Source organism: Scyliorhinus canicula, chromosome 2 (genome assembly GCF_902713615.1).
Source record: "Scyliorhinus canicula chromosome 2, sScyCan1.1, whole genome shotgun sequence".
Classification (NCBI taxonomy): domain Eukaryota; kingdom Metazoa; phylum Chordata; class Chondrichthyes; order Carcharhiniformes; family Scyliorhinidae; genus Scyliorhinus; species Scyliorhinus canicula.
In genome coordinates this window covers 145,578,155-145,605,101 of record NC_052147.1, presented here as the reverse complement: position 1 = coordinate 145,605,101, position 26,947 = coordinate 145,578,155, and the positions used below count along the sequence as shown (strand labels likewise).

At 49.6% G+C, this 26,947-nt stretch overlaps 1 protein-coding gene across 2 annotated transcripts in view; it reads right to left on the bottom strand.

Annotated features, from left to right (window-relative positions):
- Positions 1–19,253, bottom strand: part of LOC119958957 — a 108,155-nt gene extending 88,902 nt beyond the window's left edge. For both annotated transcript variants that reach the window (XM_038787484.1, XM_038787492.1), the window contains exons 1-3: positions 19,127–19,253; positions 5,371–5,475; positions 4,706–4,822 (exon numbers count right to left, since the gene is read on the bottom strand). In XM_038787484.1, coding sequence (XP_038643412.1) covers positions 4,706–4,822; positions 5,371–5,475; positions 19,127–19,234 — 330 coding nt within the window. In that variant the 5' untranslated portion in view covers positions 19,235–19,253. The remainder of the gene's footprint in view (positions 1–4,705; positions 4,823–5,370; positions 5,476–19,126) is intronic.
- Positions 19,254–26,947: the final 7,694 nt, after the last annotated feature.

Genomic DNA, 26,947 nt, shown 5'->3' with positions numbered 1-26,947 from the left:
CTTATTCCCAGGATCGGAGAATCCCACCCCTGGTGTTAGAGCATCGTCCCTTTCAATTCCTGCTGTGGTGATTGGACATAACCTGTTGGCAGACAAAGGATTTTGTGAGCGCATACCCTCCACCATTAGGGAGCACATTAGGTTTAATGACTGTGAGTCTATCTCATCTTCTATGTTGTGGAAGGGCCTTAAGGCAGTCATTGAGGAGGAGATAATTTCCTTCAAGTCACACAAGGAAATGATTGGGAGCCCCCGAAGGAGAATTCGCCCATGAAGCAGCTTTTGGAGGAATTGTGCTTCCCGGGCTGGAGAGGGAGAGAAGGGAGGAATTGGAATCCCTATTGGGCCCCGAGAAGATTATGAAATGTATTAGTTTAATGCCGCTGGTAAAGCTCCGGGCCAAGACAGATTACCCAATAAACAAAGTGGATAATGGGGATCCTGTAGCTGTCGTATATCTGGACTTCTGGAAGGCATTTGATAAGGTGCCGCACAGAAGGTTCATTCACAAGATTAGATCAGATGGGATTAGGGGTAATTTATTAACTTGGATTGAAGACTGGCTGACGGACAGGAGACAGAGTCAGGATAAAAGGGTGTGTCCCTGGATGACAAGATGTAACTAGTGGGGTACTACAGGGTTCACTCCTTAGGCTCCAATTATTTACAATCGATATTAACAACTTGGATACAGGGACAGAAGGTTCTACAGCCAAATTTGCAGATGACACAAAAATAGGTGGGACAGTAAGTTGCAATGAGGAAATAAGAACCTTGTAAATGGATAGATACAGGTTAGGTGAGTGGGCCAAAATGTGACAGATGGAGTTTAACGTGGATAAGTGTGAGGTCATGAATTTTGTTCTGAAAAATGGAAAGGCAACTTATTATCTGAATGGGGAGAGACTTTGGGTTGCTCGGTTGCAGAGGGATCTGGAGGGCCTCATTCGTGAGTCACAGAATATAGCAGCAGGTACAACGGGTAATAAGGAAAGCAAATGGAATGTTGACATTTACAGCTAAAGGAATAGAGTATAAAGGTAAGATGCTGTTGCATCTGTACAAGTCATTGGTGAGACTACACCTGAATATTGTGCACAGTTCTGCTCTCCTTATTTGTGGAAAGATGTAGTGGCATTGGAGTCAGTTCAGAGGAGATTCACTCGATTGATTCCAGCGATGAGGGGTTTGTTTAGAGATTGAACAGTTTTGGCCTATACTCTGTAGAGTTTAGAAGAATGAGGGTGACATCAAATTGAGTTATGTAGGATGATAAGAAGTATAGATAAATTAGACGTGGAGGGGATGCTTCCTCTTGTGGGTCATTCGAGAACGAAAGCCCATAGTCTTAGAATAAGAAGCAGTAAATTTAAAACAGAGTTGAGGAGAAACTACTTCTCCCAAAGGGTTCTGAATCTGTGGAATCCTTTTCCCAGAGTGTGGTGGATGTTGGGACAGTGAGTAAATATAAGGAGGAGTTAGACAGATTTTCAATTGATAATGGGCTGAAGGGTTATGGAGAGTGGGCAGGACAGTGGAGGTAAGGCTAGGATGAGATCAGCTATGATCAAATGGCGGAGCAGACCCGATGGGCTAAATGGCCGAATTCTGTTCCTATCATGTTATGGACCCATAGAGTTCTATAAGAAATTTGGGCGGAGTTGATCCTACTGATGTTGGACATTGAAGGGGGGGGGGGGGGGGGGGGGGGGGGGTTCAGCGATGATACCTTTTAAAACTGAATAGCCAGGATACCACTAGAGTAGTTAAACATGTGGCTAAACAGCTGGTGTAGGAGGGAGGGTTTCAGTTATCTGGACCACTGGGAGATCTTCCGGGGCAGATGTGACCTGTACAAGAAGGATGAGTTGCTTCTAAACTGGAGAGGCATAAATACCCTGGCCGCGAGGTTTGCTGGTGTCACACGGGAGGGCTTAAATTAGTATGACAGGGGAGGTGGGTACCGGAGCAATAGGTCAGAAGCTGAAAAAAATTGAGGGAGAACTAGGGGATAGGGCCACTATGGCTCTGAGGAAGAGCAGACAAGGAGATATTGCTGAAAACAGCGGGTCTGATGGCCTGAAGTGCATATGTTTTAATGCAAGAAGTATAACAGGTAAGGCAGATGAACTTAAGAGCTTGGATTAGTACATGGAACTATGATGTTGTTGCCATTACAGAGACCTGGTTGAGGGAAGTACAGGATTGGCAGCTAAACATTCCAGGATTTAGATGTTTCAGACGGGATAGAGGGGGATGTAAAAGGGGTGGCGGAGTTGCGCTACTGGTTAGGGAGAATATCACAGCTGTACTACGGGAGGACACCTCAGACGGCAGCAAGGCTATATGGGTAGAGATCAGGAATAAGAAGGCTACAGTTACAATGTTGGGGGTTTACTACAGGCCTCCCAACAGCCAGCAGGAGATAGAGGAGCAGATAGGTAGACAGATTTTGGAAAGGAGTAAAAGCAACAGGGTTGTTGTGATGGGAGACTTCAACTTCCCCAAAATTGACTGGGACTCACTTAGTGCTCGGGGCTTGGACGGGGCAGTGTTTGTAAGGAGCATCCAGGGGGGCTTCTTAAAACAATATGTAGATAGTCCAACTAGGGAAGGGGCTGTACTGGACCTGGTATTGGGGAATGAGCCCGGCCAGGTGGTAGAAGTGTCATTAGGGGAGCATTTCGGGAACAGTGACCACAATTCAGTAAGTTTTAAAGTGCTGGTGGACAAGGATAAGAGTGGCCCAAGGGTGAATGTGCTAAATTGCGGGAAGGCTAATTATAACAATATTAGGCAGGAACTAAAGAACATAGATTGAAGGCGGATGTTTGAGGGTAAATCAACATTTGACATGTGGCAGGCTTTAAAATGTCAGTTGAAAGGAATTCAGGACCGGCATGTTCCTGTGGGGAAGAAGGATAAATGTGGCAAATTTCGGGAACCTTGGATAACGAGAGATATTGTAGGCCTCGTCAAAAAGAAAAAGGAGGCATTTGTCAGGGTTAGAAGGCTGGGAACAGACAAAGCCTGTGCGGAATATAAGAAAAGTAGGAAGGAACTTAAGCAAGGAGTCAGGGGGGATAAAAAAAGTCATTGGCAAATAGGGTTAAGGAAAATCCCAAGGCTTTTTATACATACATAAAAAGCAAGAGGGTAGCCAGGGAAAGGATTGGCCCACTGAAGGACAGGGGAGGGAATCTATGTGTGGAGCCAGAGGAAATGGGCAAGGTACTAAATGAATACTTTGCCTCAGTATTCACCAAAGATTCACCTGAGGAAGGAGCAGTGCTCCGAAAGCTCGTGTTTGAAACAAACCTGTTGGACTTTAACCTGGTGTTGTAAGACTTCTTACTGTGCTCACCAAAGAGAAGGAATTGGTGGAGGTTGAGTCTGGAGAATGATGTGTAGATAGCCTCAGTCACATTGAGATCCAAAAAGACGAGGTGTTGGGTGTCTTGAAAAATATTAAGGTGGATAAGTCCCCAGGGCCTGATGGGATCTACCCCAGAATACTGAAGGAGGCAAGAGAGGAAATTGCTGAGGCCTTGACAGAAATCTTTCAATCCTCGCTGTCTTCAGGTGATGTCCTGGAGGACTGGAGAATAGCTAATGTTGTTCCTTTGTTTAAAAAGGGTAGCAAGGATAATCCAGGGAACTACAGGCCGGTGAGCCTTATGTCAGTGGTAGGGAAATTACTGGACAGAATTCTTCGAGACAGGATCTACTTCCATTTGGAAGCAAGTGGTCGTATTAGCGAAAGGCAGCACGGTTTTGTGAAGGGGAGGTCGTGTCTCACTAACTTGATAGAGTTTTTCGAGGTGGCCACAAAGCTGATTGATATGAGGAGCATAGATAAGGTAGATAGTCAACATCTTTTCGCAAAGGTAGAGAAGTCTAGAACTAGAGGGCATAGGTTTAAGGTGAGAGGGGAGAGATACAAAAGAGACCAGAGGGGATATTTCTTCACACAGAGGGTGGTGAGCATCTGGAATGGGCTGTCAGAGGCAGTGGTAGAGGCGGGTACAATTTTGTCCTTTAAAAAACAGTTGTACAGTTACATGGGCAGGGTGGGTATAGAGGGATATGGGCCAAATGCAGGCAAGTGGTCGAGCTTAGTGATAGAAACTAAGTGACATGGACTAGCTGGGCCGAAGGGCCTGTTTCCCATGCTGTAAACATCTATGAATGGCAGATCAGATTCATAGAACATACAGTGCAGAAGGAGGCCATTCGGCCCATCGAGTCTGCACCGACCCACTTAAGCCCTCACTTCCACCCTATCCCCGTAACCCAATAACCCCTCCTAACCTTTTTGGACACTAAGGGCAATTTAGCATGGCCAATCCATCTAACCTGCACATCTTTGGACTGTGGGAGGAAACCGGAGCACCCTGAGGAAACCCACGCAGACACAGGGAGAACGTGCAGACTCCGCACATGCAGTGACCCAAGCCGGGAATCGAACTGGGGACCCTGGAGCTGTGAAGTCACAGTGCTATCCACTTGTGCTACCGTGCTGCCCTAAATTCGATGGTCCAAATGGCCTATTTCTCCTCCTATGTCCTGTGGTCTTCTGGAAATATGCCGATCCTGCTCCTTCAACCTTTAATACACATGGATCATTGAGCCTTTCCTGTCAGTCTCTCTCTTCGCGATTGACATAATTAGGTATGGCCTCAATTTTGGACATTTTTGTAATTACCTTATAAACGGCGAGTTTAATTTTATCTTGCTCTATTTCAGTTTCTTGTACTGCATTTGGATCTATTGCAGATCCAGTATTAGACCACTGCAGACTGTAACGTCTCATTGAAGGTTTCTGCATTGATAACAGAAAGATTAGGTTATTGTGAGCGATGCTGCATATATTTATCTATTTCTCTGCAACAGGTCCTACAATGATCAAGATAGAGCTGTCTGATCTTGTGCAGAATTTACTTCCCAAAATACCGTGTAGCCAATGATCAGTGTGGGATGCTGGCTGCATACTTCACTCATTGCAATACATGCTGCCTAAGAAAATTGCAATCAGTGTGTGTAGTTCATGGCCCTCCCCTGCATGTCCATTTCCAGATTTCATTAGATGCCCAGGTCTCTCAATCTGCTGTCTCTAATTATCATCAGCAATACCAATGTTACTCAAAGCAGTAGACCGAGACATCCTGAATAATTCCAACTTCACCAAAAGAGGAAAAAAATCACACCCAGGGAACAAATAAACAGCACCGTGCTTGTGTGTACAATTACTGTCCCATCCTTTCAACTTCTAATAAAGAAGAATCACTGCTCCCTCCCCCCACCCTGCTTCCTGTTGATCATTCTCTTTATGTTTGACTTCATCAGATGTGGCCTCTGGTGAAGAATTACCCGATGAGATGAGGTCTTTTTATGACTTGCTCGCACTCCATCACTCTTTGCAGCTAAAAGTCTTCTCTTCGCTGAATCCATTTTGGAATGTTTTTCTGAATGTACCTAATTCGAAGGATATGATCATTATTAACATTGCGGAATCCATTTTTCTACTACACTGAACAAGGCAGACAATTGGGATGCTAGGATATTTGTGTTGTCAAATAAGAAGCCAAGATAACTACTGAACCTTTTGATTTCTCACAACTATCAGCATGAACGATTTACCATTTATTGGCTGAGGAATGTTAAATATGAACAATTTATAGAACATAGAACAGTACAGCACAGAACAGGCCCTTCGGCCCTCAATATTGTGCCGAGCAATGATCACCCTACTCAAACCCACGTATCCACCCTATACCCGTAACCCAACAACCCCCCCTTAACCTTACTTTTTTTAGGACACTACGGGCAATTTAGCATGGCCAATCCACCTAACCCACATATCTTTGGACTGTGGGAGGAAACCGGAGCACCCGGAGGAAACCCACGCACACACGGGGAGGACGTGCAGACTCCGCACAAACAGTGACCCAGCCGGGAATCGAACCTGGGACCCTGGAGCTGTGAAGCATTTATGCTAACCAACATGCTACCGTGCTGAGCCCTTTCTTTAGATTTCTTGGTGATCCATGGCCACAATTGCAGTTTGGATTGTCCAACATCTTTCATTATGGACTAGGCTGCCATGTGCAGTGTGGATTCAGTTGAACGGTGGTCACTAACAAAGACAGATGGAACCACTGGAGGGCATCATTTTAAAATTAATTATTTCATGGGATGTGGGTGTCACCGACAAGGTCAACATTTATTACCCATCCCTAATTGCCCTTGAGAAGGTGATGTCAAACCACCTTCCTGAACTGCTGCAGTCCATGTGGTGTAAGGACACCCACTGTGCTGTTAGGAAGGTAGCTCCAGGATTTTGACCCAGCTAGCCTCCCCCGTCCGGTCTCCACTTCTTAAAAGTGGTATTTAGCATGGCTGGTGGGAATTTGTGGTTACTGCAGATGGAGGCCATGGTGGACATCTCGGTTAAGCCAAAGTGCTGCCTCATGTGGTTCCATGTTTTCAACGTGGCTATGACCACTGGGCTGGATGTGCATTTTGCCTGGGGGGGGGGGGGAGAATGGGAGCACTGTCGTGGCAAAGGCTGGAAGGGTTGTTACCTTATAGGAGGACTCCTCCAGCCTTACCCATTCCGTGCTCTGTTCCCTTACCTATCCTCTCACTCTCCCGGCTGTGTCTGCCCAGTGTTCAACTGGAAGTATTCAGAACTGGGGGGGTGTTGATCCAAATGCGGGGGTGTTGTACAGGAGTTTCACCCACAAGGCGAACCCCATCTCTAGCCCAAACTGCTCCAGTACCTCATTCAAAGGCGTTTTCTGTGTCCAGGGAGACGATCCCGACTGGTGTTCTCTCCCCGGATGGGGTCAGTATCACATTCCGCAGCCGTCTTGATGTTTGGCTGTCTCCCCCCCCCCCCCCCCCCCCCCCCCCCCACCCCCGCAAAGCCCGCCTAGTCCTCTGCGACCACCTCTGGTACGCAGTTCCCCAATTTCTTGGCCAGGGTTTTCACATGTATTTTCATACCTATGTTGAGCAGCGAAATGTATCTATGTGATCCACATTCCATCAGGTCTTTGTCTTTCTTGGGTGTCAGTGATATAGTGGCCTCTGTTAGTGTAGGAGGCAGGATGCCACTTGTTAGCGAATCTGTGAACATCTTCTGTAGGTACGGGTCCAGGGATTGGTGCAAACTTTTTATTGCAGTCCGCCAGGAACCCATCGGGTCTCGGTGCCTTCCCTGCCTGCATGGAGCTGATGCTCTCCATGATTTTTCCCAGGCCTATTGGTGCTTCCAGCTCCCTCCATCTATCGTCCCCTATGACTGGCATGTCCAGTCCATCAAGGAATCATTCCAACCACGAGTCCCCGTCGGGGGGCTCGGGGGTCTACAATCTCCGGTAGAAAGTCTCAAATGCTGGTTCACCTTTTTTTTGTTTGGCTACCAGTCCACATCTGCTATCCTTCACCTGTGCTATTTCCCTCATGGCTACCGTCTTTCTCAGCTGATGAGCCAACAGGTGGCTAGCCTTCTCTCTGTGTTCATAAAAGGTCCCCCGTTTATGGTGGAGCTGGTGCACTGTCTTCCTGGTGGATAGCAGGTTAAAGTCCATTTGCAGCTTTTTCCTCACCGCCAGAAACTCTATGGTCGGGGTCTCGGAGTATTTTCTGTTGACCTCCAGAATGGAGTTGATCAGTTGCTGCCTGGCCTCCCTCTCTTCCCTGTCGCTACGAACCTCGTGGGCTATAATTTCTCCCCTAATCACAGTCTTCAGCGTCTCCCAGATGGTGGAAGGTGAGACTCCCCCGTTCTGGCCTGTGATAGTTTCTGGCAGAAGACCTTGTCGGCCAGGAGGTCCAACCCCCATGGGGGGGGCATTGGGCATGGCCCATCTCCAACCTCACATCCACATAATGTGGAGCGTGGTGGGAGATGACAATGGTGGAGAATTCCACCCTGACTATTTCTGGAAGCACCGATTTCCCCACTGTAAAGAAGTCGATACGGGTGTATACCTTGTGTCCCAGTGAGAAGAACGAAAATTCCTTCTCATCAGTGTGTAGGAACCAGCATTGGCAAACTGACCCATCTGCTCCATGAACGTTCCCAGTTCCCCAGCCATTCCTTTCTTTTTCCCCGTTTTGCGGTTTGATCAGTCGGCCAATGGGTCTTGTACACAATTAAGGTCGCCCCCGTGATCAGTCGGTGCGTATCTATGTCGGGAATTTCCACCATGGTCCTCTTTATAAGTTCTATGTCATCCCAATAGGGTGCAAACACATTTACTAAAACTACTGGTGCACGGCCCAGGACACCGCTGACCATGACGACCGTCCCCCTGGGCCCGGAACTGTCTCTGTTACCGTAAACACCGTCCTCTTACTAATCGGATAGCTAACCCCCGGCCCTCATTCTGTAACATGAATGACATATCTGTCCAACCCAGTTCTTCATTACCCACAGATGGTCCTTCTCCCTCAGCTGCTTCTCTTGGAGGAAGACTATGCCGGCTTTCAAACTCCTCAAATGGGCAAAAACTCTGGATCTTTTCACAGGGTTGTTAAGTCCCCTAACATTCCAGATGATAATCCTGGTTTCTGTCCTCCCCTTTATGTGGGATCAACCATACTTATCTGGTTGACGGACCCATGCACTCCGGGCTTTCCCTTTGTTAGGGGGCCGTCCAAAATGGCCGGGGTTACTGTTCTCCCCATGAGGCCGGTCCCTGCACTCCGGGGTGTCCGTTTGTCCAGGGATCCTCCAAAGTGGCTGCTTGTGGTGCCATCTGGATCCCGCAACCTGCAGCTCACCTGCTGAAGCCAATCTTTTTCTTTTCCTTGTATTTGCCTTGTGTTCCCTCTTCCCCCCTCTGGGTCTGCTGTTACCCACTCTCTCTCCCGCCTTTCACCCCACCTCCCCTCTTTCAATTCCCATCATTGCCCCTGTGGCTCCCCCCCCCCCCACTTTGCAGATGTTTCCTCCCTGCCGGGAGGTGCTCCGCGGCCCACCTTGTTCACATACATCCTGTGCTAGCTTTTCACGTTGGTGTGGTGACCCATCTCCTGGGGCTCATCTTACCTCTTTGCTGCCCCCGCTAAGATGCTGCTCCCTTTTCACCCTCTCCTCCGCTCCACTGCTCTCACTCTTTCCTGTGTTTTAACATTTCTGTTCAGAGCGAGGCAGTACTGTCCCACACACACATGGTATAAATCCATCATAGTTTGTTTCTTTCTCCCCTTTTTCTTCCTCTGTTTTGCCCTCAGCGCTGCGCTGCCTTGCCTGCCCCCTGTCCAGGTTGGTCATCCGTACAAACTCTTCTGCCTCCGTCGGGGTGTTAAATTACTGTTCCTTATTTTGGAACATGGCCCAGACCCTCGCTATGAACAGCATTCCAAACTTCACCTGGTTGAACTCGGACCTGTGCTTTGTCAGGTCTGCCCCAGTGTTGTGGTAGACCCAGATTCTATGTCCTTCCCAGTTGCTCGCCTTTGTCTGCCTCGCCCACTGCGGATCCTCCCCCGGTCCTGATACCTAATTTGGCAATTATTGCCGTTGGCTGCTCCCCCGCTTTGGGCTTCAGTCAGAACGATCTGTCAATCTCCGGCGGTTTGGGGAAGCTGTCCCTCCCAGCCAGGCTGCCCAGCATCTGGGCCACATCGTCCGTTGGATCCTTGCCCTTGATCCCCTCTGGCAGGCCCATGAACCGAGTATTTTGATGCCGGGACTTGTTCTCCTTGTCTTCCACCTTCCCTGGATTGTCGCCAACCTTTTGATTTTGGCTTCCAGAGCAACAATCCTGTCGCTCTGGTCCGTTGACGCCTTCTCAAGCTCCTGGATCGCCTTCCCTTGAGCTTCCAGCTTTTTACCCAATCTGTCAATCGGCGTCCGCATGGTGACTAATGCCTCCATCACTGCCACCTTGATCGTCATCTGGATCTCCACCTTCATCACCTCCTCATCATCAACAGGTCCTTGGTCAGGAACGTCTTCCAAATTAGCGAGAGGCAGCACGGTTTTGTGAAGGGGAGGTCATGTCTCACTAACTCGATAGAGTTTTTCGAGGATGTCACAAAGATGATTGATGCAGTGGATGTTGTCTATATGGACTTCAGTAAGGCCCCTTATAAGGTCCCATAAGGTCCCTTATGGTAGACTGGTACAAAAGGTGAAGTCACACGGGATCAGGGGTGAGCTGGCAAGATGGATACAGGACTGGCTAGGTCATAGAAGGCAGAGAGTAGCAATGGAAGGGTGCTTTTCTGATTGGAGGGCTGTGACTAGTGGTGTTCCGCAGGGATCAGTGCTGGGACCTTTGCTGTTCGTATTATATATAAATGATTTGAAGGAAAATGTAACTGGTCTGATTAGTAAGTTTGCGGACCACACAAAGGTTGGTGGAATTGAGAATAGCGATGAGGACTGTCAGAGGATACAGCAGGATTTAGATCGTTTGGAGACTTGGGCGGAGAGATGGCAGATGGAGTTTAATTCAGACAAATGTGAGGTGATGCATTTTGGAAGGTCTAATACAGGTGGAGAATATACAGTGAATGGTAGAACCCTCAAGAGTATTGAAAGTCAAAGAGATCTAGGTGTACAGGTCCACAGGTCACTGAAAGGGGAAACACAGGTGGAGAAGGTAGTCAGGAAGGCATACGGCATGCTTGCCTTCATTGGCCGGGCATTGAGTACAAGAATTGGCAAGTCATGTTGCAGCTGAATAGAACCTTAGTTAGGCCAGACTTGGAGTATAGCGTTCAATTCTGGTCGCCACACTACCAGAAGGATATGGAAGCTTTAGAGAGGGTGCAGAAACGATTTACCAGGATGTTGCCTGGTATGGAGGGCATTAGCTATGAGGAGAGGTTGAATAAACTCGGTTTGTTCTCATTGGAACAAGAAGGTTGAGGGTCGACCTTAGACTTAGAACAGTACAGCACAGAACAGGCCCTTCGGCCCTCAATGTTGCACCAAGCAATGATCACCCTACTCAAACCCACGTATCCACCCTATACCCGTAACCCAACAACCCCCCCTTAACCTTACTTTTTAGGACACTACGGGCAATTTAGCATGGCCAATCCACCTAACCCGCACATCTTTGGACTGTGGGAGGAAACCGGAGCACCCGGAGGAAACCCACGCACACACGGGGAGGACGTGCAGACTCCGCACAGACAGTGACCCAGCTGGGAATCGAAACTGGGACCCTGGAGCTGTGAAGCATTTATGCTAACCACCATGCTACCATGCTGCCCCCTGATAGAGGTCTACAAAATTGAGGGGCGTAGACAGAGTGGATAGTCAGAGACTTTTTCCCAGAGTAGAGGGGTCAATTACTAGGGGGCATAGGTTTAAGGTGCAAGGGGCAAGGTTTAGAGGAGATGTGCGAGGCAAGTTTTTCACACAGAGGGTAGTAGGTGCCTGGAACTCACTGCTGGAGGAGGTGGTGGAAGCAGGGACGATAGTGACGTTTAAGGGGCATCTTGTCAAATACATGAATAGGATGGGGATAGAGGGATATGGACCCCGGAAGTGTAGAAGATTTTAGTTTAGACGGGCAGCATGGACAGCGCAGGCTTGGAGGGCCGAAAGGCCTGTTCCTGTGCTGTACTTTTCTTTGTTCTTTGTTTATCCATCTTAAGAACAGCAGTTCTTAAGTAAAAGGAGAAATTTTAACTTACTTCCTAGACCTGCCTCTGTATTCCAATTAAGCAAACGAATAATATCCAAATACCACTCATGAATAAAATCAACAACCAGGTTTCTACTTGCTTTTCTTTGTGAAGAATCTTTGGAGAGAGAACCTTTCAGGACCAAAACTAAAACACCTCTGTTCAGATTCGAGGAAGAACTCGCCTTTCAAACAGACCTAGTTCCTCGCCTTAATTACATCACCTGTACACACAGAATATCTTTTCCCTCAAGATATCCCATGAGCTGCTTAGCCGGAACCAAACACAATACCCCTCATAAATTATCCATATCTGAGTTGTCCTTCAAATGTAAACAATATTCCATGAGCAGAACACTTCACCTGCAAAATCAATGATTACCTCACTTTTAGAACCCCTTACTCACAGCTTTAGCAGACAAACTGTTTGCATGCATCTTAAGCCAGGTTTTAATAACATTACTGCAAATAGAAATATAAAATGTGACCATTTCTTACTTGGGTGTGTTTTGGTATGAGGAATAAAGAGGCTACACTATGTTCGAAAGTAGAGTCTATGTGGTTTGGTGGAGCAATGTAATCAAAGATAACAGATTTACAAATATTAAAAGTAATGATACAAGAAGCAAGACAGTAAAAATGCCAAGAAAGCACAGGGGTTCATTCCTAAAGGCTCAGTTTCTAAAGAGTTTGCTGTGGACCTGTGCACATAATCACATGTCTGGAATTGGCTGGTTCCTGCCTTTCAAGTTCAATTTCTCCCCACTGACACCAGTGTTAATGACTAGAAGAGCACCAGCCCACTGGGCAGGAGAAGTTGTTCTGTACCAGGGCTTCGATAGTACCATCGGAATATAGCAGTGCCCTCCCAGTTGTTACTTAAGCCACGTTTCTCCTCCCAAACATTTTCCCAGGGATTGTGCAGCCAGACTGTACCTCCTGTGGAAGAGATGTTGGCTTCTTTTAAGTGGGTGTTGGAGACACCTAAAATCTTCTCCCCACTCAAGGATGTGTAACCAGTGAGCAATGTAAAATCTCTGGCTGCACCCCATACTCATTATTATGTATACATGCTCTCTCCTCCCCTCCCCGGCACTGTCCCCCCTCCCCGGAACCGTCCCCCCCTCCCAGGCACCGTCCCCCCCTCCCCGGCACTGTCCCCCATTCCCGGCACCGCCCCCCCCTCCCCGGCACCGTCCCCCCTTCCCCGGCACTGTCCCCCCCTCCCCGGCACTCGCTCTCTCCTCCCCTCCCCGGCACTCTCCCCCCCCCCCCTCCCCGGCACTGTCCCCCCCCTCGCCGGCACTGTCTCCCCCTCCCCGGCACTGTCCCCCCCTCCCCGGCACTGTCCTCATACCCCGGCACTGTCCCCCCCCTCCCCGGCACTCGCTCTCTCCTCCCCTCCCCGGCACTCGCTCTCTCCTCCCCTCCCCGGCACTGTCCCCCCCTCCCCGGCACTGTCTCCCCCCTCCCCGGCAACTGCATCCCACCCATCCCCGGCACCATCCCCCCCTCCCCGGCACCGTCCCCCCCTCCCCGGCACTGTCCTCATACCCCGGCACTGTCCCCCCCCCCTCCCCGGCACTGTCCCCCCCTCCCCGGCACTCGCTCTCTCCTCCCCTCCCCGGCACTGTCCCCCCCTCCCCGGCACAGTTCCCCCTCTCCCCGGCACTGTCCCCCCTCCCCAGCACTCTCCCCCATCCCCGGCATTGACCCCCCTCCCCGGCACTGTCCCCCCCCCCTCCCCGGCACTGTCCCCATACACCGGCACTGTCCCCCCTCCCCGGCACTGTCCCCATACACCGGCACTGTCCCCCCCTCCCCGGCACTGTCCCCCCTCCCCGGCACTCTCCCCCCTCCCCCGCACTGTCCCCCCTCCCCGGCGCTTAGCTCTCTCCTCCCCTCCCCGGCACTCGCTCTCTCCTCCCCTCCCCGGCACTCTCCCCCCTCCCCGGCACTGTCCCCCCCCTCCCCGGCACTGTCCCCCCCCCTCCCCGGCACTGTCCCCCCTCCCCGGCACTCGCCCCCCCCCCCCCTCCCCGGCACGCGCTCTCTCCTCCCCTCCCCGGCACTCGCCCCCAGCCCCCCCCTCCTAGAACCCCCCCCACACAGACCTCCCCCACAGCCCTCACCCATAGCCCCTCCCCTCCCACCCCAACCCCTTCCCCCCATCCCCCTCCCCCCCCACCCCTCCCCTCCCTCCCACAGACTGCGGCCACGCCGTCACTTCTCCTGCGTCCACCCCCCATGCCGTGACCTACATCCACGCTGAACGGCATCAACCATCAGCACTGGTTGACACCGTTAAATAGGTGTTTTGATCTACGCCGGCGTGACCCGTGGTCACGGCAGCGGGACTTCGGCCCATCCGGCCGGGAGAATACGGGCAGCACCGAGGTCCATAGCGTCGCGCTAGCCCTCACCATTCTCCGAGGCAGGCGGCAGGATTGACACCTCTCTGACTTTTTACCATTTGGAGACTTCGGGAGACGGCGGGGGCGGGATTCCCGCCCATGATTTGTCAGACACGACCTCCCTTTGACAAACCCGTGCTGACTCAGTCCTATTTTACCATGCATTTCCAAGTACTTTGCGATCTCATCTTCAACAACAGACTCTACACTGGAACTGTGAGCGCTGGCTGAACTGCGGTCCTTGTGCCCAACCCACGCATAACATCCGCCAATTCCACTGCCCCCTCTGCGCCAGCCCAGACCAGGTCACACTCACACTGTTCTGACAGGGCGCTGAGGCAGGTTGTAACATTGCGCACAGGTGTTTAATGAGGAAACATATTTACAGAAACGTCACCTAGGGCGGCCATGCCTGGATGGACCCAGCTGCTGCTAGTTTTTCCCAGGAGGCATGGTGCGGCCCTGTTCTGCCCGCTGACTACCAGATGCGCGAGGGACGGGGTGGGGTGGCGGGGGGAGTCCGTGGTGCTGCACTGATCTGGCACCTCCCCTGCGAGAGTCACTAGTGTGTGCCCCACTCGGGGTGCCCAGTGGCCCCCGGGATATTCCTTTGTATGGGGGGGGGAGGGGGGGGGCGGGGGGAGGAGCGTAGCTATCCCCTGAGACTCCCTGGCCACCTGGCGCTGCAAGTCCTGGAGTCCCACTGCCGTCTCGACCAGGGTCTGCATTCTCATGGCCATGGAGCATAGGGAGTAGAACACCTCTGTCAGGGACAGCGTGACATCACGCTGTGACTGTACCACCACCTCCTGGGTCTGTGCCACATCAGCCAGTGACTGCGTCATCTCCCTCTCGGACTGGGCCACCTCCCTCATTGTATGTGTCACGTCGGCCAGTGCCTGGGCAATGCGGCCAAAGCTCTAAGCCATGGTGCGCTGTGACTGGCCGCGCTCAGGAGGTCCATGCAATGTCCAGGTGGCTCTGGCACATGGCTGCCTGTGAGGGGGCAGCCCTGCCCTGGGCCTCAGCCACCTCCAGTACAGAATGACCTATGTCTTGGACATGCTGATCCATTGCTGAAACCTTCGCCCCCGCCCCCCCCCCCCCCCCCCCCCCCCCACCCAAGGCATACCCCGTGGACGGCACCCATGAGGTGTTGGCCTGGGCGGCATGTATGGTCAGCACCATCTCCTGCTCCTGCACGCAGTTGGACACCCCAGCTATGCTTGCAGATACTAGATGCTCGCAGCCAACACCTCATAATATTTTTTATGGCTGTCACAAGTAGGCTTCCATTAACACTGCAATGAAGTTACTGTTAATATCCCCGAGTTGTCACACTCCGGCGCCTGTTCGGGTACATTGAGGGAGAATTTACAATGTCCAATCCGTCTAACAGCACATCTTTCGGGACTTGTGGGGAGCACCCGGAGGTAGCCCATGCAGACACGGGAGAATGTGCAGACTTCGCACAGACAGTGACCTAAGCCGGGAATCGAATCGGGGTCTCTGGAGCTTTGGAGAAACAGTGCTAACCACTGTGCCACCGTGCCCTTGAGTACCGGCCCCCTCCACTCTTCTCCTACTCCCTGTCAGTATGGGTGGCCTTCTCCTGTGGTGGTGGGGGGTGGGCGGGGGCGGGGGGCGGGGGGTTTGGAGGAATCAGAAAATGCACATTTTGTTAGACAGTCCAACGCATGCAGCCCATGGGGTGAGTAGCTGGTGGCTTCAGTGGCCAGGGCACTAGGCCATGGCGGCCGATGTGGGTGCCGCCATAAGGGGCAAGGTGGGGGGTTTAGGGTAGTGGGTGTGTGGGACGGGGTAGGTGCCAGGGGTACTCACCCTGGCCTCCCTGAGGCCGTCATGCAGTTTTGTACGGCACAAGAGACCATTCCAGATATTGTTGCTTGTGCAGCTTACTACCTCTGCCATCTGTGCCAAGGCGCGGTGAATGGCTGTGGCTGACACTTCTCCTTCCTGGGCTGCGGTACAGGATCAACTGCCTCATCTCCACGGTGACCAGGAGGGTCTCCAGCCTGGAGCCCGTAAATTTTGGTTCTGCTCTCCTCGCTGCCATCTTGTTAGCTGGGGTGGTGTGTGCGGTTTAGGATCATTGATAATTACCTGAGGAATTGTGGATTCTGTGGAGATTTCTGTAGTTTTATCTTGCTCTGTGTCAGTTTCTGGACTGACAAACTCTGTTAATGTTGGGCCATATTTTGACAAATCCACACTCGGTCACCTTAATCAATATTTCTGTATTGTTTCATATTGTTGAACGGATTTGAGTGCTGCTGCCAAAATCAGCATTTATTATCCAGCTCCAATTACCCGTTGGATGTTAGTGGTGAGCTGCGTTCATGTTGGTGCATTGCAAGGTCACCTTCAGAGCAGTTTTTTGTTATTACTTTATCAGAGTTACAAAGCCAAAGCTCAGTGTGGACAGGGGCAAACCCCTAACCCAGCTCCTCTCCTGCTTCAAAAACCAATTCAAATTGAATCCAATTCATGGTCCCCACAAGAGAGACAAACCAGATCCAAATTACACCTGACCTCATGCTCATCTTCGCCAAAAGGCCAGGGAATTCCAGGATTTTGACTGAGTGATAATTAAGGAACAGGGATATAATTAGTGTGAGGCTTGAACAGAGAATTGGTGTTTCCATTCATCTGTAACCTTATCCTTCTTGGCAGCAGGGGTAGTGTTTTAGGAGGTGCTGTTCAAGGAGCTTTGGTGTGTTTGCCATGTCTTCATGATGCTCCAGTCCTCTCAGCTGGAATTCACACAGGCAAAGATTGGTGCAAGTATTTATATACATGGTTCTGGTGCGATGGACCTCTCGCTGTGTCAAGAAGGTGCATTTAACGTTGGTGCCCCCAAAGGCTATTGGAGGGCTCCGCTCCTCCCACAATTAAATTCCTGCTGTCACTCCCATCAGAGATCCCCATCTGAAACCACCCCCATATCAGAGCACCGCTACATATTAGAGATCTCCCTGCGTATCAGAGACCACCCCATGTATCAGATAACCCCCCCGCCATATATCAGAGGCACCTCCCCCCTCATCAGTAACCATGTAAAGAGCGTTCCAGGCAGAAACAGTGACAAATCACCGCTTTTTCATTTACCTGTCCCTTACACCTGTACCTCAGGCAGGAGTGTCGAAAGCATCTGCTGTTACTTCATAGAAAGTCAAAACACATCACAAGGCTTTATACTCCCTCAGCCCCTATGACCTGTGAGGCTTCCATTCACTATCAAGATAAATAGTGTCATGTGAGTGTACCTTTAAGAAATGAGTGTTTATAAAATAGCTGCAGTGGATGTACCTTTAAGAAATGGTTATTTGTCAAATGGCTGCAGTGATGTCAGAGTGTGGGTGGAGCTGGGCTGTCTGTCTGCTTTTACTTTCGCTTTGGGCTGTCTGCTACAGGGTGTGTTTTAGTTTTGTTTTGAGAGCTGGATAGCTGCAGCAAAAGCAAGCAGCTGTATATGGATCTCTCTACAATCTAAAGACTGTCTCCAGATCATTTGGATGATTTCAAAGTGCTAACTACTCTCAGTAGAGAATTTAAACCTGGGGCAGAATTCGCTGACCCCCCGCTGGGCGAGCTCCGGGGTCGTGTGAGGGAGGGGGTGCGGGGCGATATGGCCCCCGGGGGTGCCCCCACGGTGACCTGGGCCAAAATCTGGGCCCACCGATCCACTGGCGGGCCTGTGCCATGGGGGCACTCTTTTCCAACGCGCCGGCCATATAGGTTTCCGCGATGACCGGCGCGAAGGTGATCCCCCCCTCCCGCGCATGCACATGGATGATGGCAGCAGCCGCTGACGTCCCACGCATGTGCGGACCCACGCCGGCCAGTGGAGTCCCTTCGGTCCTGGCTGGCGTGGCGCCAAAGGCCTTCCACGCCGGCCAGCAAGGCGCAATCCACTCCAGCACCAGCCTAGCCCCTGAAGGTGCGGAGGATTCTGCACCTTTGGGACGGCCCAACGCCGGAGTGGTTCACGCCACTCCGTCGCGCCGGAAACCCTGCCCCTCCGGGTACGGGAGAATCCCACCTCTGATCTCTATGTTAAAAAGGGTATTTTGTCTTATCGATGTTGCAAGGAAAGATTAAGGATTACTGATAGAATATTGTATCTGTGGGGATGATTGGTGTTGATAGTTGTTAAGATGTTTACTGTGGGTTTATAAAGTGTTAACTGGATTCACAAATAAACATTGTTTTAGTTTAAAAGTACATTAGCTCTCTGTTGCATCACAATTGTAAAGTGGGCCCTTGTGCTCCCCATAACCACAATCTATTCAAAGATATGGGTCAGGTGAACTCTATGATACACTTGGGGTTCTCTAAACCCTGGCCCATAATAAAAGCTTTTGGTAGGCTGTAATGGACAGGGTAATAGCTTCCAGACAGTCAGTAGTCTGGGTTGCATGTTTTCATTTCCCTTCATGCATGAATATATCTGAGATGCTCTATTGAGAAGTTATCATAATATTTATATACATCTATATATGACTGACAGGACATCACCACACCAAATGCAGTTAAGTGCTTTGTGCTGAGAAAAAGAGGAAGGGAAAACACTTTTCTCCGGGATATTTATTGTGGGCATGCTGTGGGGGGTGGGGTGACGCATCAATTCTCCAGGTGAGGGGGAAGATGCGAATCCTTGTCAGCGGGGCGGGGGGCAGGATTTGCCTTGTGGGGTACGGCGGCGACCTGCCGCTGGACCATGGTATTGGGCCACCCACACAAAATGGCAGCTCAATAACGGGATTTGGAACGGCATCACAGGAGCTCCCTGCCAGATGTAAATTTCCATGACAAACGAGAGTGAATCGATGGCTACTGAGCAACCCAATTTGAATTCGGATGATTTTCTAGCACGAACAAACATACCAATTCAATTCAGACAACAGAAAATCGCTGCACACCTCTCCCAATCCTCCAGGTTTGAACAGCCGTCACTGACCCCTTCCTGCTTGTTCACTACGGCCCCATTGGTTTATTAAAGTCAGATTGTGATTGAGGATCATTGATAATTACCTGAGGAACTGTGGATTCTGTGGAGATTTCTGTAGTTTTATCTTGCTCTGTGTCAGTTTCTGGACTCACAAACGCTGTTAAGTTGGGGCCATGTTTTGACAAATCCATACTTGGTCGCCTTGCTATATATTTCTGCATTGGTAAATAGAAAGATATGATTATTGTTTAATTTTGTTAGAAGGGATCTGAGTGTTGCTGCCAAAATCAGGATTTATTGTCTATCTCCGATTACCTTTTGGAAGTTTGGGGTGAGCTGTTTTCTGTAATGAAGTGTTGTTGGGTCACCTTCAGAGCTGTTAAAAAGGGAATTCCTGGATTTTGACTGAGTGATAATTACGGAACAGGGATATTGTTGGTGTGAGGCTAGAACAGAGAATTGCAGCTGGTGGTGTTTCCATTCATCTGAAACCCTATCCTTGGCAGCAGGAGTCGAGTTTTAGGAGGTGACTTTTAAGGAGCCTTGGTGAGTTACTCCAGTACATTTGAACCTAGTTGTATCCAATTAACGGACAGGACACCGAATTCTCCATGTCTTCGTGATGCTCCAGCCCTCTCGGCTGGGATTCACGCAGGCATAGATTGGTTCAAGTAATTTAAATCTGGCCCTGACGCGATGGACCTCATGCTAGGTCAAGAGGGTGTGTATTTCACATTGGTGCCCCCAAAGACTATTGGAGGGTCCTGCTCCTCCCACAATTCAATTACTGCTGATTCTCCCATCAGGTATTGCCATCAGAACCTCCCCCATTTCAGAGCTCCCCTGCATATCAGAGAGCATTGCATATCAGAGTTCCCCCTGCATATCAGTGTCTCCACGTATATAGATACATAGAAGGTAGGAGCAAGAGGAGGCCTATTACCACTTCGAGCCTGCACCACCATTTATATGATCATGGCTGATCAGCCATCTCAATAGCCTAACCCTGCTTTCTCCACATAACCTTTGATCGCATGTGCCCCAAGTGCTATATCTAGCCGCCTCTTGAATATATTCAATGTTTTAGCATCAACTACTTGCTGTGGTAATGAATTCCACAGGCTCACCATTTTGAGTGAAGAAATATCTCTTTATCTCTATCTGAAATTGTTTACCCTGAATCCTCAGACTGTGACTCCTGGTTCTCGACACACTCAGCCCTCTGGCTGGGATTCACACATGCATAGATTGGTGCAAGTATTTTTACTTGTGGCCCTGACGCGGTGGAGCACACGCTGTGTCAAGAAGGTATGTATTTAATGTTGGTGCCCCCAAAGGAGGGCCCCACTCCTCCAACAAATCAATTAATACTGACATTCCCATCAGAGATCCCCATCAGAAACCACCCCCATGTCAGAGCACCCCTGCATATCACAAACCACCCCCATAAAGAAGAGATGCACCCCTCACCAGTCAACCCTACAGGAAGCTAATGAGCAGTTCAGGCAGACATAGTGACAAATCACTGCTTTTTCACTTACCTCGCCCTTATACCTGTGCCTCAGGCAGGAATGCTGAAAGCAGCTGTTGTTACTTCATAGAAAGCCAAAACACATCACAAGGCTTTAAACTCCTTCAGACCCTATGACCTGCGAGGCTTCCATTCACTTTCAAGAGAATTAGCTCTTGGTAGGCTGTAATGGACAGGGTAGTAGCTTCCCGAAAGCCAGGAATCTGGGTTGCTTGTTTTCATTTCACTTCATGCTTAAATGTATCTGAGGAATTCTGCTGAGAAGTTATCACAATTCTTATAAACATCTCTATGATTGACAGGTCATCACCACACCAAAAACAGTTAAGTGCTTTCTGTTGAGAAAAAGAGGAAGCGAAAACACTTTTTTCTGGGATGTTTATGTGTGCATGCTGCGGGGGGTGGTGTGACCGATCAATATCCCAGCTAAGGGATATCAAAATAGCAGCTCGATAATGAGATTGGGAACGGCATCACAGGAGCCCCCTGCCAGATATAAATTTCCATGACAAACGAGAGTGAATCGCTATTGGGCCCCGCTCCTTGTGAGGCGCAGAGCAAGAGTGATTCTACAGTGGTGGGAGAACAATAGTCTCCCAAACGGATAATCCTGCCCAAGACACTGAATGATGTAATAGAGTCCTTTAAAATTATGAAGTCCCTTAGACATAGAAATTATATTCACTGTCATGGAGATGACTTGAAATACTGGTCAGCAATGTAAGATGGTCACTAAGCAACCCAATTTGAATTCAGCTGGTTTTCTAGCACACACAGACACACTAAATTCAATTCAGACAAACAGAAAATCACTGCCCACCTCTCCCAATCCTCCAGGTTTGAACAACCGTCACTGACCCCTTCCTGCTTGTTCACTACGGCCCCATTGGTTTATTAAAGTCAGATTGTGATTTAAGATCATTGATAATTACCTGAGGAACTGTGGATTCTGTGGAGATTTCTGTAGTTTTATCTTGCTCTGCTTCAGTTTCTGGACTGACAAACGCTGTTAATGTTGGACCATATTTTGACAAATCCATACTTGGTCGCCTTGCTGTATATTTCTGCATTGGTAAATAGAAAGATATGATCATTATTTAATTTTGTTGAGTGGATCCGAGTGCTACTGCCAAAATCAGCATTTATTGTCTATCTCCGATTACCTTTTGGAAATTTGGCATGAGCAACCTTCTTATAATGATGTGTTGTCACCTTCGAAGCTGTGGGGAAGTGAATTCCTGGATTTTGACTGAGTGATAATTACGGAACATTCATCTGTAACCCTTTCCTTCTTGGTAGCAGGGGTTATGTTTTCGGAGGTGCTGTTCAAGGAGCCTTGGTGAGTTGCTCCAGTGAAGTTGGGCCTATTTTCATCCAAATAACGGGCTGGAGACCGGATTCTCCATATCTTCATGATGCTCCAGCCCTCTTGGCTGGGATTCGCACAGGCATAGATTGGTGCAAATATTTTAATACATGGCCCTGATGGACTGGAGTTCATGCTGTGTTAAGAGGGTATGTTTTTAACACTGCTTTCTCCAAAGGAGGGCCCCGCTCCTACCACAATTCAATTACTGCTGACACTCGCATCAGAGATCCCCATCAGAAACTACCCCCATGTCAGAGCCCCCCTGCATGTCAGAGACCCCCCCCCCCACATATATAAGAGACATCCCCCTCATTAAGCATCCCTCTGGAAGGTAATGAGCAGTCCAGGCGGACACTGAAAAATCACTGCTTTTTCATTTACCTGTCCCTTACACCTGTGCCTCAGGCAGGGGTGTTGACAGCAGCTGTTTTTACTTCATAGAAAGTTAAAACACATCACAAGGCTTTAAATTCCCTCAGACCCTGTGACCTGTGAGGCTTGCATTCACTTTTAAGAGAAATAGCGTTTGGTAGGCTGTAATGGACAGGGTAATAGCTTCCAGACAGCCAGGTGTCTGGGTTGTTGTGTTTTCATTTTCCTTCATGCTTAAATGTATCTGAGGAAGTAATCACAATGCTTATAAACATCTATATATGACTGGCAGGTCATCACCACACCAAAAGCAGTTACCTGGGGCGAAATTCTCCGACCCCCAGCAGGGTCGGAGAATCGCCTGGGGCCGCCGAAAATCCCGCCCCCGCCGTGGCAGAGATTCTCCGCCACCCGGGAATTGGCGGGGTCGGGAATCACGCCACTCCGATCGGAGAGGCCCCTGCGGCGATTCTCCGACCCGGGTGGGCCAAAGTCCCGCCGCTGGGAGGCCTCTCCCGCCGCCGAGGTTTGAACCACCTCTGGTGGCGGCGGGATCGGCGCCGCGACCGGGCCCCGGGGGGGGGCACCGGGCGATCGGACCCCGGGGGGTGCCCCCACGGTGGCCAGGCCCGCGATTGGGGCCCCCCGCTCAGACTCCGGGCCAGTGCCCTGGCTGCACTCTTTCTCCTCCGCGGCCGCCACGGCCTCCGCTATGGCGGAAGCGGAAGAGAATCCCACATCGCGCATGCGCCGGTGGTGACGTCAGCAGCAGCGCATGCGCCGACCGGCGAAAGCCTTTCGGCCAGCCCCGCTGTCGGGCGGCGGGCCTGAAAGACCACTGGCGCCTGTTTTTTCCGCCAGTCTTCTGGTGCCAACCGCTCCGGCGCGGGGCTAGCCCCCAAAGTTGCGGAGAATTCCCCACCTTTGGGGAGGCCCGACCCCGGAGTGGTTGGCGCCACTCCCCTACGCCGGGACCCCCCATCACGCCGGGTAGGGGAGAACCCCGCCCCTGATTTCTGCTGAGCAAAGAGGAAGTGAAAACCCTTTTCTCCTGGATGTTTATGTGGGCATGCTGTGGGGGGTGGTGACCCATCAATTCCCCAGGTGAGGGGGACGATGCCTCTGATTGTCAGCGGGGCAGGGAGCAGGATATGCCTTGTGGGGTAGGGTGGCGACAGCCACTGGACCATGCTATCGGGCCACCCGCTCAAAATGGCAGCCCGATAACAGGATTCGGAACGGCATGCCAGGAGCTCCCTGCCAGATGTAAATTTGCATGGCAAACACGATTGAATTGCTCCTGGATGCCGTTCCTTGCGTCAGTGCAGAGCAAGAGTGATTCCACAAAGGTGGGAGAACAATAGTCTCCAAATCGGAGAATCCTGCCCAAGATGCGGAACACTGTAATAGAGTCCTTTAAAATTATGAAGTCGCTTCGACATAGAAATGATATTTACAGTCGTGGAGATGACCTGAAATACTGGTCATCAATGGAAAATGGTCACTAAGCAACCAAATCAATATTCAGGTAATTTTCTAGCACAAACCAATTTCAATTCAGACAAACAGAAAACTACTGCCCACCTCTCCCAATCCTCCAGGTTTGATCAGCCGTCACTGACCCCTTCCTGCTTGTTCACTACGGCCCCATTGGTTTATTAAAGTCAGATTGTGATTGAGGATCATTGATAATTACCTGAGGAACTGTGGATTCTGTGGAGATTTCTGTAGTTTTATCTTGCTCTGTGTCAGTTTCTGGACTCACAAACGCTGTTAAGTTGGGGCCATATTTTGACAATTCCATACTTGGTCGCCTTGCTGAATATTTCTTCATTGGTAAATAGAAAGATATGATCATTATTTAATTTTGTTAGAAGGGATGTGTGTGTTGCTGCCAAAATCAGCATTTATTGTCTATCTCCGATTACCTTTTGGAAGTTTGGGGTGAGCAGTCTTCTGTAATGAAGTGTTGTAGGGTCACCTTCAGAGCTGTTAAAAGGGAATTTCTGGATTTTGATTGAGTGATAATTAAGGAACAGGGATATTGTTGGTGTGAGGCTAGAACAGAAAAGTTCAGCTGGTGGTGTTTCCATTCATCCATAACCCTATGCTTCTTGGTAGCAGAGGTCGTGTTTTGGATGGTGCTGTTCAAGGAGCCTTGGTGAGTTGTTCCAGTGCTTTTGAACTGAGTTGTATCCAATTAACGGATTCTCCATATCTTTGCGATGCTCCAGCCCTCTTGGCTGGGATTCACGCAGGCATTGATTGGTGCTCGTAATTTAAACGTGGCCATGACGCGATGGACCTCGTGCTGTTCAAGAGGGGTGTGTATTTAACGTTGGTACCCCCAAAGGCTATTGGAGGGTCCCTTTCCTCCCACAATTCAATTATGGCTGACACTCCCATCAGAGATCCCCATCAGAAACCACCCCCATATCAGAGGCCCCTGCATATTTGAGATCGCCCTGCATATCAGTGTCTCCACGAATATAGATACATAGAAGTTAGGAGCGGGGGAGGCCTTTTGGCCGTTTGAGCCTGATCCGCCATTCATCACTGTCATGGCTGATCATTCAACTCAATAGCCTAATCCTGCTTTCTCCCCATAACCTTTGATCACATTCACCCCAAGTGCTACATCTAGCCGCCTCTTGAACATATTCAATGTTTTAGCATCAATTATTACCCGTGGTAATGAATTCCACAGGCTCACCACTTTGGGTGAAGAAATGTCTCCTCATCTCTGTTCGAAATGGTTCACCCTGAATCCTCAGGCTGTGACCCCTAGTTCTGGACACACCTATCATTGGTAACATCTTCCCTGCATCTACCCTGTCTAGTCCTGTTAGAATTTTATAAGTCTCTATGAGATCCCCCCTCATGCTTCTGAACTCCAGCGAGGACAATCCTAACCTAGTCAATTTCTCCTCATTTAACAGTCCCGCCATCCCTGGAATCAGTCTGGTAAACCTTCATTGCACTCCTTCGAGAGCAAGAACATCCTTCCTCAGAAAAGGAGACCAAAACTGCACACAATAGTCTAGGTGTGGCCTCATCAAGGCCCTGTATAATTGTAGCAATGCATCGCTGCTCCTGTACTCAAACTCTCTCACAATGAAGGCCAACATACCTTTAGCCTTCTTCACCGCCTGTTGCACCTGCATGCTTACCTTCAGCGACTGGTGCACAAGGACACCCAGGTCCCGCTGCACACTCTCCTCTTCCAATTTACAACCATTCAGGAAGTAATCTACCTTCCTGTTTTTTCTTCCAAAGTGAATAACCTCACACTTATCCAAATTATACTGCATCTGCCATTGATTTGCCCACTCGCCCAACCTGTCCAGATCATGCTGTAGGATCTCTGCATCCTCTTTACAGTTCACCCTCGCACCCAACTTGGTACCGTCTGCAAACTTTGGGATGTTACATTTTGTTCCCTCATCAAAATCATTAATATATACGGAGATTTGCTGGGGTCCCAGCATCAATCCCTGTGGAACCCCACTGCCTGTCAATTTGAAAAGGACCCATTAATTTCCACTCTTTGTTTCCTCTCTGCCAACCAGTTTTCTATTCACCTCAATACACCTCCCCAATCCCATGCACTTTAATCTTGCACAATAATCTCTTATGCGGGACTTGGTGAAACACATTCTGAAAGTCCAACATACCACATTGTTCCCTCATCAAAATCATTAATATATATTTTGAATAGCTGGGGTCCCAGCACTGGTCCCTGCGGTACCCCACTAGTTACTGCCTGCCAATTTGAAAAGGACCCATTAATTCCTACTCTTTGCTTCCTCCCCGCCAATCAGTTTTCTAACCACCTCAATACACCTCCCCCAATCCCATGCGCTTTAATTTTGCACAATAATCTCTTATGCGGGACTTTGTCAAACGCCTTCTGAAAGTCCAAATATACCACATCGACTGGCTCACCTTTATCAACTGGTTGCATCTTCAAAGAATTCCAACAGATTTGTCAAGCATGATTTTCCCTTCATAAATCCATGCTGACTCTGACTGATCCTGCCACTGTCTTTAAATGTTCCACTATAAAGTCCTTGATAATGTTTCAAGAATTTTCCCACTACCGATGTTAGTCTTACTGGTCTATAATTCCCTGTTTTCCATCTACCTTCCTTTATGAATATTGGAGTGACATCAGCTACCCTCCAATCTGCAGGGACTGTTCCAGAGTCTATAGAATCCTGGAAGATGACTACCAATGCATCCACTATTTCCAGAGCCACTTCCTTAAGCATTCTGGGATGAAGATTATCAAGCCTTGGGGATTTATCCATCTTCAATCCCATCAATTTTCCCAGCACCATTTCTCTGTTCATGTTGATCTCCCTCAATTCTTCCCTCTCACTAAACCTTTCATTCTCCAACATTTCTGGTATCTGATTTATGTCCTGTTTTGTGAAGACAACACCAAAGTATGTATTTAATTGCTAAGCCATTTGTTTTTTCCCGTATTTGTCCCGCTTTGCGCAAGTCGAGATGACACAGCCGGAGTGAGTCACATCCAGAGTGGGAAATTGGAACTTGGTAATTTGGTGCAGTGAGGTAATCAGGAAAGGTAAGTGGGAGAGAACTAGGGAGCATCTGAGACCCTGGGTG